General features: G+C 37.3%; 1 protein-coding gene across 3 annotated transcripts in view; it reads right to left on the reverse strand.

Annotated features, from left to right (window-relative positions):
* RANBP17 (RAN binding protein 17) overlaps positions 1–15,609 on the reverse strand; it is a 161,164-nt gene that overhangs the window by 137,395 nt on the left and 8,160 nt on the right. For all 3 annotated transcript variants that reach the window (XM_075441995.1, XM_075441994.1, XM_075441996.1), the window contains 8 exons: positions 14,002–14,067; positions 13,379–13,483; positions 10,531–10,696; positions 8,818–8,891; positions 8,237–8,356; positions 7,840–7,986; positions 6,521–6,693; positions 3,593–3,786 (listed from right to left, as the gene is read on the reverse strand). In XM_075441995.1, coding sequence (XP_075298110.1) covers positions 3,593–3,786; positions 6,521–6,693; positions 7,840–7,986; positions 8,237–8,356; positions 8,818–8,891; positions 10,531–10,696; positions 13,379–13,483; positions 14,002–14,067 — 1,045 coding nt within the window. The remainder of the gene's footprint in view (positions 1–3,592; positions 3,787–6,520; positions 6,694–7,839; positions 7,987–8,236; positions 8,357–8,817; positions 8,892–10,530; positions 10,697–13,378; positions 13,484–14,001; positions 14,068–15,609) is intronic.

The raw sequence follows: 15,609 nt of genomic DNA on the forward strand, positions 1-15,609 counted from the left end.
GAGTATGTTGTAATTTTGAAAGTGAGAAGAGATTTGCACCTAATAAAATATTTACATCTTAAGTCAGATACATTCTTCAAGAAACGAGATTGTGAACTACCACATAGTTTTGAAAGTCTGGGTGGACGGTATTCTAGAACGGTTTGAAAGACAGGGCTCAGCCATTCCAAGCCATGCTACCACGCCTTCCAATCTGGCAGATCATTCCGCTGTCAGTTTCCATGACAGCAGTTGTAGGATCCACTGTCAAAGTCCTTAGCAAGTAAAGCACAATGTAAGGATCTTGATTTCTGTAAAGCTGAGGTGCCATAAATAATTCCTTGGGTCTGTACGCAGTGTATTACGTACAGGCTTTCAAATAGTGAAATCCCGCTTTATCGACAAGGAACTCTTAAGTTTACAAACACTGAACTCAGGAGACTTCTTTTGGCCTCTCTGCTGCAAAACCCCTGCCGGGACGCAAAATCTGGATTATTTTAATCTCTCTGGCACATTAAGGTGGAATATCTTTAAATTTGACCTACTGATACCTACTCAAGCAACGTAGATTCCTGCTTCAGCTTTTTAAGCTGTCAATCCAATAACTAATGGAATCCTCTCTCAGGAAAGGTGCAGTATTTTTCCCTAAACTAAGATCAAAACTAAGACCTGAACAGCAAAGTAACACACAGATACGTTAAAATTTCAGGATACCGCTAAAGGTTTCTTCCTCTACTGAACGGCACTGATACTACAGAACACAAAAGCTACTTTTAGACTCCAGCTTCATTTAGCAATATACTTTGTGATAGGTTAAGAAGAATTGCTTGAAAATAACATCACACTGAAGACAACTTGGAAGAATTTCCATGTAAGCTACATTAAGTTACAAACAAGGCTTCTCAGTAAGTGAGATATTTACATAAACTAGAAGATGTCTTGTCCTCATTACCAGGATTTTACCAAGTGATGACAACATAACTTACAAAAGTGAAGACAATACCCTGATGAATAAAGTCTTCTGAATGCATTTTGAAGTTTAATATAAGGGATAAACTACAGATAAAGAAATGAGGTCACGTTATGACTGTAAAACAATATTTTATTTTGGATATTTCTATGTACGTATTAGGACATGAACAGTATCCACCAAAAGTCTTGAGGTTTTATTTCATGTTTGTTTCAAATCCCTGATAAACTAGTCTTCATTTACAGGACATTAAACGTCACTTAATTTCCCTCATGTTTTGCATTGTTTTATTTCGAAAAACCCAGAACTGAGAGAGCACTGAATGCTCTACTTCCTAAGCTCCTTCAACCAGCAACGATTAATGGTTCAGAGGTGTTCCAGTATCCTTATGGCCTGAATCTGGTGACTACACATCGTAAGCAATTCTGTTTCAGTCAGAGGTATATAGTACAGTGGGTTTATACATAAAAAAGATGCTGAGATCAAATATATATGAACAGATAATGCACAGTATACAATTACATGCAGATGATTTCAGCACACGTACAGGAAAGCATTCAGGTTTATCTTAAATTTCCATCTTATTTTTTAAAAAACATACCACATAAGTAATATAGTCTGAGATCTGTAACACAAAACACTTTATGACAGGGAACAAGTGCTGACTAGACAAGATACATAAGGAAGACTTCTAAGTATTTTCTCATATTGTTCCTGTTCTGTTCCTAACAATCTGGAAGGACAGTATCAGCTGTCCAACAACCCACGTACTTCCCTGTTTCAAGATCTGTGCTTCTTCACGAACAGGACACTTCCAAGGAAAGCCCCATCCAACGCACCACACCTTGCAGTACAACAGCTGTTCATTTAGGACCCGATGAGATTGCACCATCATTAGCAAAACACCAAGGAGCTGAAGTGTCTAAGGGCACAGACATCGCTCAGATGAATTCAGCATTCACAGCTACTAAAGAATGGCCATTTGAAGGTGGTATCAAAAAGACACTGTGACATGGTGCTCGCTGGTTCAAAGAGCAGAGCCACTATTTTGGCCAACAGCCTTTTTTAAAATAAAAAACCTGTCTTTCTTATTACAAATTGCAGTAGCCCATTTTTAAGTATGTAGTTCTTTTTCTGATGATAGCCCTCTCCTCTTAGCAGAATACCAATTAATAGGTATGACTTCTTTCCCTCTTTTATACCTTCACTATGTAAAATTTTCAATGCATTTGCTTCTGCAATTACTGAGGCAGACAACATCTTTTCTTTTAGAAAATAATTATTGCTGTAATAATCTGTAATTATGGTTTATAACAGCAATAATCCCAAAGAAATCAGTCATTACCGTAGATCACAAGTAATCATTAACTACTGTTAATGACCCATTTCTTGGGGATTATTGTTTTAGTAAACCATGACCGCATCACTACTGATACAGAGAGCAAGACAGTATAATAAAATGAGATCTTAATATTACATTAACTTATTTTGTAACATTAAAAGCCATTAAACATCTAAATTTAACTATGTATATCTAGGGGATATAACAGTTACTGTTCAATGAGCACAAATGTTTCATTTGCAGAAAAGAAACACAATACTTAAAACTACATCAAATGTTTTCTACCCATAGCGGCAATCCCCAGAGTGCTCACACTGAAAGACTCCAGCTGATTTGTTTCCCTTTGGCACCCCATGACCGGGGAATGGAGTATAAATTCAGACTGCACCTGGTCAGCAAAATCAGGTCATTAATGAAAATTCTCCCAAATGATAGGTGCATGTAAGAAAGTGGAATTAATAAAAAAAAAAAAGTAGGAGGTCTTATACAAAATAAGTAAAAAAATGGCTCCTACATAGAAGAAAATCAGCATGTTCAAACTGTCAACAAAAGAACAGCAAAATAAATCACAAACATTTAATAGCATGCAAAGAAATAGCTGTATTATGCAGCAACCTGTCTCACCTTCTCAAAACAACACCATTTATCCATGTAAAGATGCAACAGCCACAAGACAACTATACTGGGAAAGAGCCAGTAATTATAAAGACAATTTAAGTGAGACACAGAGGACTGAAACAGGTATACAAAAAAAAACCCAGTACTTTTTATTTTTACAACTTGCACTACAATAAATAACTTGAGTTTCTTGGAAATTAGGTAATTCATCTTAAGAGAGCCATATAAAATAAATCAAGGTTTTTAATGCTACAGACAGATAAACACAAAACGAACGGAAGTTTACATCTTCATTTTCAAAACAGGTTCATCAAGTTGCAGCTGGTTCCCATGAGGGCACCTGAGGCACTAAAATGTTGATTTTCAGAAATTGAAAGTTTTTACAGCTCTCATGCCTACACTCCAAAGATGTAACAAGATGTTAAAACAAACACATCAACTGCCAATGTATCCTATTTAATATAAAGACAATTAGTCTATTGCCAATGTTTCCTGTTTAATACAAAGATAACTAATGAAAATATGGTGCAAGGTGACTTGGATCATTAATTCCTAGTTTGAGAAAAGGTCTAGTTATATCTGCTGTAAGATCGCCACTCTTTCATATGCAAGTATGCCACACACGCACGTGCCACACACACTGGCACATAAAACACAGTCTAAAAACTAAATTAAATACTAACCTTCCTGAACTGTGATTTCTAACGGATTCCTACTAGAAGACTGCAATAGTTTTTGGTAGTTTTGTGCATTTTGGTCAAACAACTGTACAAGAAGTGTACAGGTCTTTTCATATTCACACCTGCTAACTGTGCACAGTTGCTCCAGCTGTTGGAAAACTGTAGCTGCATCATCCAGCGGATCTTCTAAGCCATCTCTGGAATAGAGACAAAAAGTAACCACTTAGCCTCCATCGCTTAAAAGCCGATTCTGTTTTCCCATCCAGATCTTGTACCACTGTCACTGAACTGCTGAGCCATAAAAGCCTTAGTAGCTGGTGAATACAGACAGACATAAGAACTCCTTTTATTTACACACATACCCACACACATGCACACAAACACAGAACAGTATTCTATTTGTGCCTTCCTCTTAATACATTTTAAAAAGCAAAGAGAGATGAAGTTGGCAGTATGAACACAGAAAGATAAATCCTGAAGAACTAAGGTCCACTGTGCCCGAACTGAATATTAACAAGCAGTATCCTTCTCAGAGGATGATGGGAGGAAAGAATGGAATGCTCAGTAGAAATGGATTTTGCGTATTCATCAGCTTGAGCACAAGACTGTAATACCAAAGCCAACAAGCAAGCTTCAGTAAAATTCCATGCAACTGCTTTACACATCTCTATTTTATTCTGCTGTAAACGAGTTGTGACCCTAAGGAATGCCTTTAACAAAGAGACCAATAGCTCTTGCCATAAAGTGTAACTACAGTCATTTCACAAATTACAGTAGGGAAAGTTTATTCATCAGCAGGTTACCTTTACATTGCACAGGCAACAATCTACAGATAAAGATAACCTCCAAAAAGCTACCAAAGCTAACAGTGCTAACATCCAAGCTTCGAAAGATATACAGCAAAAACCCTAATTTCAAGAAGGGGTGAAACAGACCTCATCTCGGGTATTTACAAAAATTTGAAATAAAAGTCCTCCTTCTTGTTCATAGAAAAGCATCCTCTTGTAGACCCTTTGCAGAAGAATCACTAGTTCCTCACTCCCCCTTACTCAAAAGGGAGAACAGGTACTCAAACTCCCCAAGAGGGCAAAAGCGACTTTCCTTCCATTGTTCCAAGCTACTTCTTTCTCTGTCTGAAGGAACCAGCTGAATGGCTCCTGAGGGGAGGGTGATCTTACTGACTGTAAGAATTTGTAAGAAAAACGGTCGTTCCAGAAAACAGGATTTGTTTGCAAAGGTATCAATTACTCTCCTTGGAGCAAATGGATGAGGTCTTACGAAATCAGCTCCCACACATCCCATGTTCCTCAAGAATGGTCTGGACATTTGATGTTAAAGTCTACATTTGATATTGCTGCCTACAGAAATGCCACAGCTGAGGATCTTCATCACATAAGAGAGTAAGACAACAGCACACCGGGACAGAAATCACTTAGAGCTAGGAACGGATACATGCCACCAACCAAGACTGTCTTAAGAATGATACACACTGGCAGAAGATTTGCACTTAGAGAAGAACAGTATCATAGAATGGTAAGGGTTGGAAGGGACCTTAAAGATCATCTGGTTCCAACCCCCCTTACCTTTTCCCTGTTGGCTTTCTTCACAGATTAGAAAGCTTACTCCTCCACAATGTAGCAAGGACATCCAGAAGAATCTCTCATCAGTGCCAAAGAAACAAACTGAATTCTCAGTGCTGATGGTGATGCTGATGAAGACAACAGCACATTTCAATGGAGCTGGTCATGCCAGATGGTTTGACCCAGAAGTTCAGCCCTACTGAGTGCTTCAAGTCTGGAAGTTGATATGGAATGTACCACTCAGTAGAGAAGAAAGCTAAGAGATGAAGGTTCAACTCTGAGATTCCATTACAGATAACCTGAACAGAGAAGGTATCTTAAAAATGCCAGAAGAAGTGTAGACTGGTTGAGAGAAGGCCCAGGGGAACTGACTGCACCTGCCATCAGCTGCTTGTCCTTCCCTGTCCTAACGCTGGAAGCTCCCCTAGGCACTATTAATTCTTGTTCCTGAGAAAATGACAGAGACGCTCACGATTTTGAACCATTCAGAAGTCAGCCTTTAACACATCTATGATGGTAACATAAGGCAACTAACACCAACTACAGCTTAGTCACTAAACAGTAAGACGACTACTGTTACACAATGTACAGCCATGAGATTTTGGCTGAGACAAAAGGACAATGATGGTGATGTCCTTTGACAAAAGGACAATGAATGCACTTCCTCACACAAACTGAACAAATGACATCATCTCAGTAATGTAAAATTGAAAATGAAAAGCAGATGTCTCTTGTTTTGCAGACCCATAGTTTGACAGGAGATCCTACCAGCAGGAATTCATAAAAGCCTTTGGAGAAAATTAAATCCTTTCGGCAAGCTAAACATTTTTTTCTTATTTGCTATATTACAGCGTGGACTGTAAGGTCATTTACTTAAACTATTAAAAAGAAGATTGGAACTACGAAATTTTAAATTAGCCCATTTCAATTTTGCCACTTCAGCTCGTTCTGTTAGGTCTCACCCTTTCTTGTGTGGGGGGTTCATTCTGCTTTTCCCCATCACTCTACCCTCCACAGCCCTAGAAACTGACTCATCAAGAAAACTTGTCACAGCTGAACAATATAGTTAATTTAGATAGTCTTTTAAAAAAGGGGGGGGACACACAGGCTTTTTTTCGAAACACACAAGCCTGTGAGAAGATAAACAATTAGAATTTACGTTTGATTTTGGCTTAGATTTAATAAGCAGGAGTTAAAATGATGTCAGCCAATTAAGATAACCTAAAGAAATCGCCATGGTAACCAGAAAGAGGGTACATAGATTTTAAACATATCCAAAATATAATATGCCAACAAATCAGAAAATTATACATTCTATATTACAGTTTTAAAGTTGCAATTACAAGTTTACCTTATAACTACAGGAACACATTCCAGTCTAGAAGTAATATAAGCTTTTGTTATCTCAGGTGCATACGTATCTAAGAGGTGGGGTTCTGCCGTTTTCACGAAAGGTACAGATGCTACCATTCTTTGCCACAGAGTTAGCAAATAATGAACACTATTTGGAGCGAACTCCCAGTGCTATAAGAAAACAAAACATACTTCTGTTAAAGCATCCCAGTGTGAAATTTTAGCTGCAAAACATGATGCTTTTATCTTAAGTAGTCTTATTAATTCGCGTAACTACTGAAGGACCCAGTCAGAACTGAAGCACACTACGGCACACATTATAGAGCAGATCCAGAATTGTTTGTAGGCACTCTCACCTCCTTCAAGTGAAATCCATGAATCAAAACTGAGAGCTAGGCCCAGGTTGTTACACAGTGCACTGTGAGATTGAAGTGCTGTAAAAGGGCCATTCAAAAATCCTAAATGATTAGTAGAAAACTGTCTAGAGCCACCCGAGAGGAAATGTAACGACCAGAAATGCATCTCAACTTTCTTTTCTCTTCAAAGCTTATGGAGCTGCCAGTGGCAACTCAGCAATTCAAAGGTCAAAAATCTTCTCCTAAAGGTCTCTATCTTCAGGTGTTACTCTGAAGACCAGAGAAAGGCATTGAAAGAAATCCTAGAAGAACAATTGCAGTATTACTCAAACAGTGTGCACACCTTTATCTTGATGTGTTTCAAAAATAAGTCTGTAAAATTTTGCACACTGTGAGAATCTTGATCCTATGATATGTGCCCTTCTCATATAGATGTGGGTCCCTCAAAAATTTATACATTATTCCACGTAGCTTCTGAATTCAGCTCAGATGGGAACTTTGGGCTCAGCATATAGGCAACTGTGTGTGTACATACATACATACATACATATATATATACACACACGCATAAAAGCAGAACTCAGGAACCTCATCAGTGTAGGCATTTCAAAGTTTACACAGGAGCACAGGTGTAAGTTTTAGGGTTGGATGAATGGTTTAGTTTGTTGAATTTTTTTTTTTTTTTGAGGGTGAGGACTAAGGCTGGAGGATTAACATCCATCTCCTAGTTCATCTGTCATTTTGTTCTTTAAATCTTCTCCCATCACAAAACTTCATAGGAAGAGTGGGAACCAGTTCTGAAGCATTTAGAAATCTGAGTTACATCACTGACAAAATATATTTTTACGTAAAGACGAGCCTCACCACCTCCTCAAAAAACACCAACACAGCGAACCAGGATCAATACTCCCTGTCATTCAAGAACCAAAGAAAAAAAGAACACTTCTGTATATATTCTTACCTGTAGGCTAGTAATAGTAAAATTTGCTATAAGTTGAATGACTTCTGGGTAATCTTTCACCATTACAAGCTCTCCTAGTTGATAGTTTGTCTTTAGCCGAGCCAAAAACCGACAGAATTCATGGTAATTACCCGGATCGGATAAACCCTAAATTTGAAGAAGAAAATTTTTAAAAGTTAACAGCTTAATCTTATAGAAATTTTATGAGCACTATTACTAATTGGGTGACAATTGTATTTGCATAGGAGTTTCGCTTTGTTTTGTACAGAAAATCAAAGCAAACAGATGTCTGGCTGGAAGTGCTTTTGACAGATTCAGTAAATTAATGAGGACTAATTGGAGGAAACAAACCTACAGTTGTTTTAACATTTCAAATAAATAAAAAATAAAAAGATACCTGTGGATTTTCAAGTATTTGTTTCACTCCTTTGATTAGATTACCAAGATATTTGGCACGTTCTGGATTGCTGAATAAAGATCTCCTTGTAGAAGCAAACTGAACTAAACAAGAAAGTGCCTGAATAATAATAAAAAAATATCAGTAAGATTAAAAGAATTTAAACTTTCAGAATAATCAACTCTTACTGTTTGGAGCAATCCAACCTACTGATGTCTGTAGTACATTCTGTGGCTGAAGATTTTTTTGCAGCAATGTCTATATGATCATCGAACACAAACACGGTTCAGTTTTAAAATTCCCTTTTACAACAGCGTCTGACTTCATCAAAATAATTGGGTGGATGTTTTCTTCGTGGTTGAGCAGTGCTGAATTGGGGGAGGAATGGTTTGAATGCTTTCAGATTCAGAAATGAAAACTGGGACTTAAGTTCAAAGAAAAGACATCGTGACTGGGCACTGAGCCAGGGGACTCATAACAAGCTAATGCACAGCATAAAACAGGGTCTTTTGGACAAAGTATAGATGTAAAAAGACTATTATCCGTAATTACTAGAGTGTAAATCACTACATGTCACTTACTAGCTGAGACAGCATTGGTGGAAGGGAATGATACAAATCAAAAAACAGGTCCAAGGTCTCTGGCTCCAGGAAGACTACGGAAAAAGATAAGTTGGTTTTATCACTCTGTACGAGCAATAATTAAGTATCTTTAACAGAATCATCATCTTTTTAACAAAAACAAGAAGAGAGAGATATTACTGTAGCTGAGAATAAACTATGAATAGATGCATTAATTAGTTCATTGTACAATATTAAACAAAGCATTCTTCCCTTTTTATCACATTTAATCTATCCTATAGCTGATAAAGAACACCTCCCTCAAACTGCCAATGATGCAACACTTTGTCAGTTGCTTACAGAATGCTGTTCTGTAATAAATGTAGGTAAACAGAGTCCTTCAGGTTACTACAGTAGCACACTATGACAAGACAGGGTCCAGATACCAAGGATTAGTGGAGTCTGTATTTAAACAAAGGCAAGTTTTTAACAGAAGTTCCACAGACCGATAAACAGAAAATAATACTTTAAACACTGAGTTACCAATTCACTGTGGAATCAGATCACATGAATTACAGTACCATCCTATTATATGAAGGGGTAACAACGAGGTAGAAAAAGATCACCACTAACTCATAATTAAGTAATCCCAGAAATTAAGCAACATTTCAAAGTTGCCAGTATTTTATAGGAAGACATGTAAAATAAAGTGTCACATAACAAAGGTTAATTTCCTTAGGGACTCGTGTTTAATGACTAAAGGGAGATCCCTCCATGGACAATTTAAGGTATCTATACTAAAATCTTGGGAAAACCTATCCCCTTCTCCTTCCTAGGGGGTCTTGTGAAATTACAGTCGCTTGCCCAAATTCAGCTTTTTGTCAGCATTCCCCTGCTTGCCATATATTATTGCTCTTCATCCCTCACACTGTGATCAGGGGCTACTGTACATCAGCAGAGAAGGAATGGAGTTACGCATGGAAATTGATGAAGAACCGTATCGTTGAAATAAGGAGGAATATCAAACACTACAGAGTGTCATGCTATACAGGTAAACCAGATTTAAACCTCCTACCTTGGGTATGGGAAACTGTGTAGCTGCTTCAGCTAGATGTAACAGACTTCCAATCAGGCTCTTTTATTTCGCCAAGAAGCAGGATAAATTAGCCTACAAGGAGCTCCATGCTGCTAGTGCTAAACTGCGCCCGTTACCCAAGATAATTTCATTAAAGCTAGCTTGGACATATTTATACTAGACTGCCATCTGCACTGTACAAACCCAGGAAGTCAAACCTCTAGTGTCTAAGAACCAAGACGCCACCCTTCTGCTGCCTTCATTAACAAGCTCATATACTAGATCAAACAAGAACACTGAAAAAAAACACTCACACAGTTTTCTCACCAGGAAGACAAAAGAAAACAGGCGTGCTACAAATGCTGTACTTCAAGGTGTTCACACGCCAGGGATGAGAACAGTATTTAGTGTCTAATTATAATAATTTTATTTAGTGTGAATATCTATGCTATAGACCACAGCTGTTATTTGTGTCTGTAAAAATAACAATAGGGAAAGTGTGGGAGAAATAGCAGAAGAGGTTTACAAATAACTCACCAGCAAAAAACTCCATTCCACATTCAAAATTATTTATATATTAGCAAGTATTGTGAAAAAACAAATTACACAATCCACTGAGTACAGACTTCAGCATATTAACAGCTATGATCCTTGCTTACTTGTTCTCCAGCTTGTTGGAATCTGTACAGTGCACAGGTCATCTGCAGATTCATCAGCTGAATTTCCAATGAAATCAAAGTTAAGACAGCTTAGTACAAGCTTCAAAAGTTGCATTGCTAGACTTTGTTGCTGTTGGTCCTGAAGGGTTACAGGTTTTGCCAAGAGCTATGGAGAAAAGAAATCTTGTTAGGTCACCTACACAGAACATGCTTTAAAAACAATTTTGAAAAGGAAAACGTTTGGATATAAAACTGCAAAGTTCAGAGCAGGAGAACACATACTGAGAGAAAAATAAAGCCTTCAACAATAAAACGTACAGTCTTTCCTTAAAGGCAAGGGGAAAATCATTATTACCACCGCAGACACATCCTCCATGTCAAGCTAAAGCTCCCAGACTTCCAAATAATTTTTAAAAGCCTGGTGAAATAATCCTTTTGCATAAAATACTTATGGGTAGAACTCAGCATGTCACTGATACTGACTGTTATAACAGTGCTAACGTTCACTGCAAAAATTAAACTCTAAGCTTTGATGTTTTTCTCTTTCAGTTACTCCAGACCAGCATGGAGTATGCATCATATGCATCCTATGGGTAAAAAATATGGCAAGAATTGGTTTTTTTTCAGTTTGATGTGCAGGCTGCTATGCGTTTCCCAGTATGCATACTCAAAGACTCTTCCGATGGTAAGCCTAGAAAACCCTGGCACTAAAAAACAATGAAATGAACAGTCTGTAAACTGAATGTAGCCATTTACAACACCCCTACAAATATAGCTGTCAGTGCATCTTCTGCTTTGTACCACTGCAGTGTCAGAATAGAAAGGTACTTCGTAAGCAAAACAAACCATTGGGACTGGGAAGTCTATACTCCACATACTGTGAGTAAGAACACATTTTTATTGATCCCCTTTTGCAATCATAATAATTTAAGTAACATTTCATCTTAAAGATATTACTACCTCAAGATTGCACAGACAATGCAAAGGCACTGAAAACAAACCTCAGATTCATTAGTCACTGATGCAGTCTGTGAACATTAAAAAGAAAACTGACATAATTTTGTCTAGAAAAATAATAAAATGCATGCAAATACAACTTCAATTCATCTGCTCCTTATTTAGAGTCAGTCACATCTCAAGTTTATTAACAAAAAGTTTTTAAATTCAAATAATAGCAATTAAAATCAACTGTCTGTCCTTAGCTGCCTCATGAACTTGATAATAACTGATATGCACCACATTAGAATTGACACTAAATTATAAATTTGGCTTTGAAATCAACAGTGAATTTCTGTATGTCTTGTATAAACATAACCTCTTTTGCTACCAATCCGCTCTGTAACTTTTATGCTCTTCACATTATCTTAGTGATTCCGTATCTGTTAGTTAAGTGTATTTTTCAGTGTATTATAGACACTGAAATATTTCTAAAACCAGCTTCCTATACTAAAGCTGGCATTATAAAGATACTTGTTACAATTTTCTTGTATTTCTGTCTGGAAATGTGTGCGATGTCACTCAGACAAACCTTTCAACATATGACAGACTAAAAAAGTACCTGCAGAGCAGCCGAACTTGAAGAAAGCTAGAACTTGAAGAAAGCTGCCGCAGGATACAGGTTCTCACAAATGCATTCACTGTTTTGATGTGTAGTGCGGGTTTTCTATACGTAAGAAGATTCTTCCGAAAACATCCAATTCTTCTTTTAAATTTTATATGATTTCTTCATCAATATGCAATCCCAACACTGATGTAAAACATCCTGTGTACATTAGCTTACACATTATTTAATTGCTCTATGTATTAAAAAAAATATACTGCCTGTCACCTGAGCACTGGTAGCTGACCACATGCACCATTTAAACTTCTCGCAAACGTGAGATAGAACATGCTAGTTAATACTAAAAACACTGTGAAAGAAATTTAAGCTAACATAGTTTAGTTTTTACAGCAGTACCTCAATCATATACCTCAACCTTGAGAATTACACCTTTAGCCAAAAAGATCCCTACCATTATCTACTGACCCACTGTGATGGCATCTGTGTTTAAACTCTTTGCTTAAATGGCTGTGTCTAAATTTCAACAACTAATTCATTTGGTTTTCAGAAAAATTGAATAAACCAGCACTCCAAACAAGTCAAAGGACAGACATCAGGCAACATTTGAAAAATACACTGCTCTCAAAAGCAAAGAGCTGCTGGAGCTTAAGAGAAGTAGAATGGTCCCTCATGGTGCCACTTCCACTGCTACAGCAGGCCTCGGTCAGCACAAAATGGAAAGTGCAAATTCTGGCTCTGATCTCAGTGCAGCCTACCTGGTCCCATGACACCTAGCTTACAGCACATTGTTCTTCACCGCCTCCTGTCAAGGCTCTTGAGAGGCTGCAGCCTGAATTACCCCAGAATGTTACACAGAGGATAACGGAACTAATGAGGGAGAAAAACACCTTGGCCAGATTTGACCACTGAGAAGACACAGAATTTGTCTTTCTTCTTGGTTGCTCCTAGTCTAATAAATAATTCTTTAGCAAATACTGAGATGGTAGGCCCAGCAAAACTGAGATACAATTAAATTAAGAAAAACATCAAAAAATAAATTTAGATAGTTCATCCTTTACGGCGAGATATAGACAGAGATGGCACAGAGAGACAGATTGAGAGAGCAAGAGAGACATGGAGGACGGAAGATCAGAAGTTTTGTCTTTGAACGTTTCTTGGTCACTTGAGCTTAACTGGGTGCCACGTAACCCATTTAAGTACAGAATTCACCAACTCAGAAGATATTAAGGACTCAAACTGGGACAATTATGATGTTAACAATGTAGGTGAAATTATAAAAAGCCTCACCTCCTTCAAAAGAGAGCACGCAAGCATCAGTATGTCCTTTAGAGAGGTGTCACGGAATGAGGTAGCTATTTTGCGATGTTTTGCCGAAGGTCTTGAATAATCAACCTAAGAAAAGTTAGGACATAATAAACAATGCTCCTAGATGATAGGTGTATCTGGCAGATTAATTATTTGACACTAGAAAGGAAAATTATGTTCCAGCACTAAATATGTATCTTGACAGCTTCCTGAAGCACGTCCTTTTTTCCCTTTAAAGTTGTCTCTTTTTCTGGATGGAAAGGTCTGAGGTACTTCCTCAGGTTAAGGTGTAGGCAAGAGAAAATCATTAGCAGAAATACAATTGAAAAAGTTGATCATTCACTTTGCTTTACTAGTTCTAGTGACTATGACGAGAGAAACTTTACCCCGTATCGCATATGGTATACATCTGGCACAGGCAGAGTCCCTGCACTAACAATTTCTTGTCTCCATGTATTTTGGCAGGAGGAGGAAGGTATGTTAATCCCTTCATGTCTAAGAAATGTTTCTCCAGTCATTTTTATGCAGGGCAGAAACTTTCAACACACTGCTTTATCAGCAATACACACATCCCTTGCAGAAGGAAAAAACCCAAACATGCTTACTAGATTCATTTCCTGAGTCAGTTCTGAGAGAATCATTACTCCTATTATACAATGGTCCACAGTGCCCTACGAAAAAAACAAAGAATTGCTCAAACATCACAGCTTGCATTCAGTATCTTCCAGCATTTCTAAAATCAGATGTTATTTAATATTTTCCAACATTTCTAGACTGGAGGAATTTTTAGGCTGAGATATCCCAGGCTGTTTAGAAGGCTTTCATGCCAAATCCTATTAACATTACTAGAACTTCAAACTCCCTAATGAGCTCTGAAAAAAACCCTCATCATAAATTTTAAGAATTGTATGGTAACAAAAACCTGTCTGAAAACAGACTTTAGGTAACTGCAATCTAGAAATTCACTATTACTCATTTCTCAAAGGTCTGTTCAGTATTCTAGAACTTGTAAGGCAAGCTGCATGAAATTCAAACCATTAAAAAAAATTAAGCTGTGCACTGATGAAAAAGATCACAGAGCACTCTTGGAAAAGAAAAATAGTTTTGAAATGCTATCTATCAAAAAAAATCTAATTCTCTTCCCTCCACAGTAGCATACAATGCATTGATTTGAACTGAATGATACATTCCATCTCTGAGAACTTGTGTCTAAAGATGAGGCAGTAGGTGTTAAGTATTTGCACCTGAGGGTGCAATCTGATCATCAGTATTTAAGTTCTTTGGAACATTTTGAAACTCATACAATGCAGAATTTGGCATTTAATTAATAAAACTTAGCTGTCTTCACTGAGCTACTACAAAGCATTTACAGAAAAATTAAATCTGCTTTGTTAAAACCAATTAAAATCAACTGCAATCAGGCCCTGCCATTGAGTTGGGGGCAGATCTCTGCATCTACTTTCACAGCTGCAGTTTGCAGCCTCAGCTCCCCTGGTGTCCAAAAAGCAAGGTCAGCCTTGTCAAAATTTTTTTTATATTTGTCACAACCACACTCATTTTCACAACTCTGAAGAACACCCAAAGTTCAGCTAATGAAGAATCCAGCTGCCTACCAAGGGGCCTAACTTTTCACTGTCATCTAGTTTGTATTATGGCTTGCACCAGAGCAAATCAGAAGTGAAAATTTCAGAGAACTCTCAGGCAAAATTTCTACTGTTGCCCCATCCGCAGTCAGTAAGACTAAACATCCTATACTGTAATATCAACACAACTTTGTTTTATGTTTCAAGTTCTTAAAACAGTCTATAGGAATGCTCCTTCAATCACACAAACCTGCAAAAATGGAAAAAGCAACCTCCCTCTTCTCATAGGTGTGAAAAGCTGTGTGGTGAATTATAAGGGAGCTGGGAACAGAACTGCAGATCTAGCTGCTAACCCCTTTTTCTATATTTCTATATTAAATCACACTCAAATTCATACTAGACAAACATCAATCTGGAATGCTACTGCATATGTATTTGAAACTACCATATGCTAATTATAATACATATTAGTATTGTTTAGGGATTATTTTTTCAATTTTTATCTAAAATTTAATTTACTAGTAGATCTATGGTTTAATTTTCTTTTCTACAGGAATTCTTAATTTAACTAAAGAAATCTCTTAAGAAGCTAAATTTTGTATTTAAATCTCTATTTTTAATGAGCTACAC

This window comes from Opisthocomus hoazin, chromosome 23 (genome assembly GCF_030867145.1).
Source record: "Opisthocomus hoazin isolate bOpiHoa1 chromosome 23, bOpiHoa1.hap1, whole genome shotgun sequence".
Lineage (NCBI taxonomy): Eukaryota > Metazoa > Chordata > Aves > Opisthocomiformes > Opisthocomidae > Opisthocomus > Opisthocomus hoazin.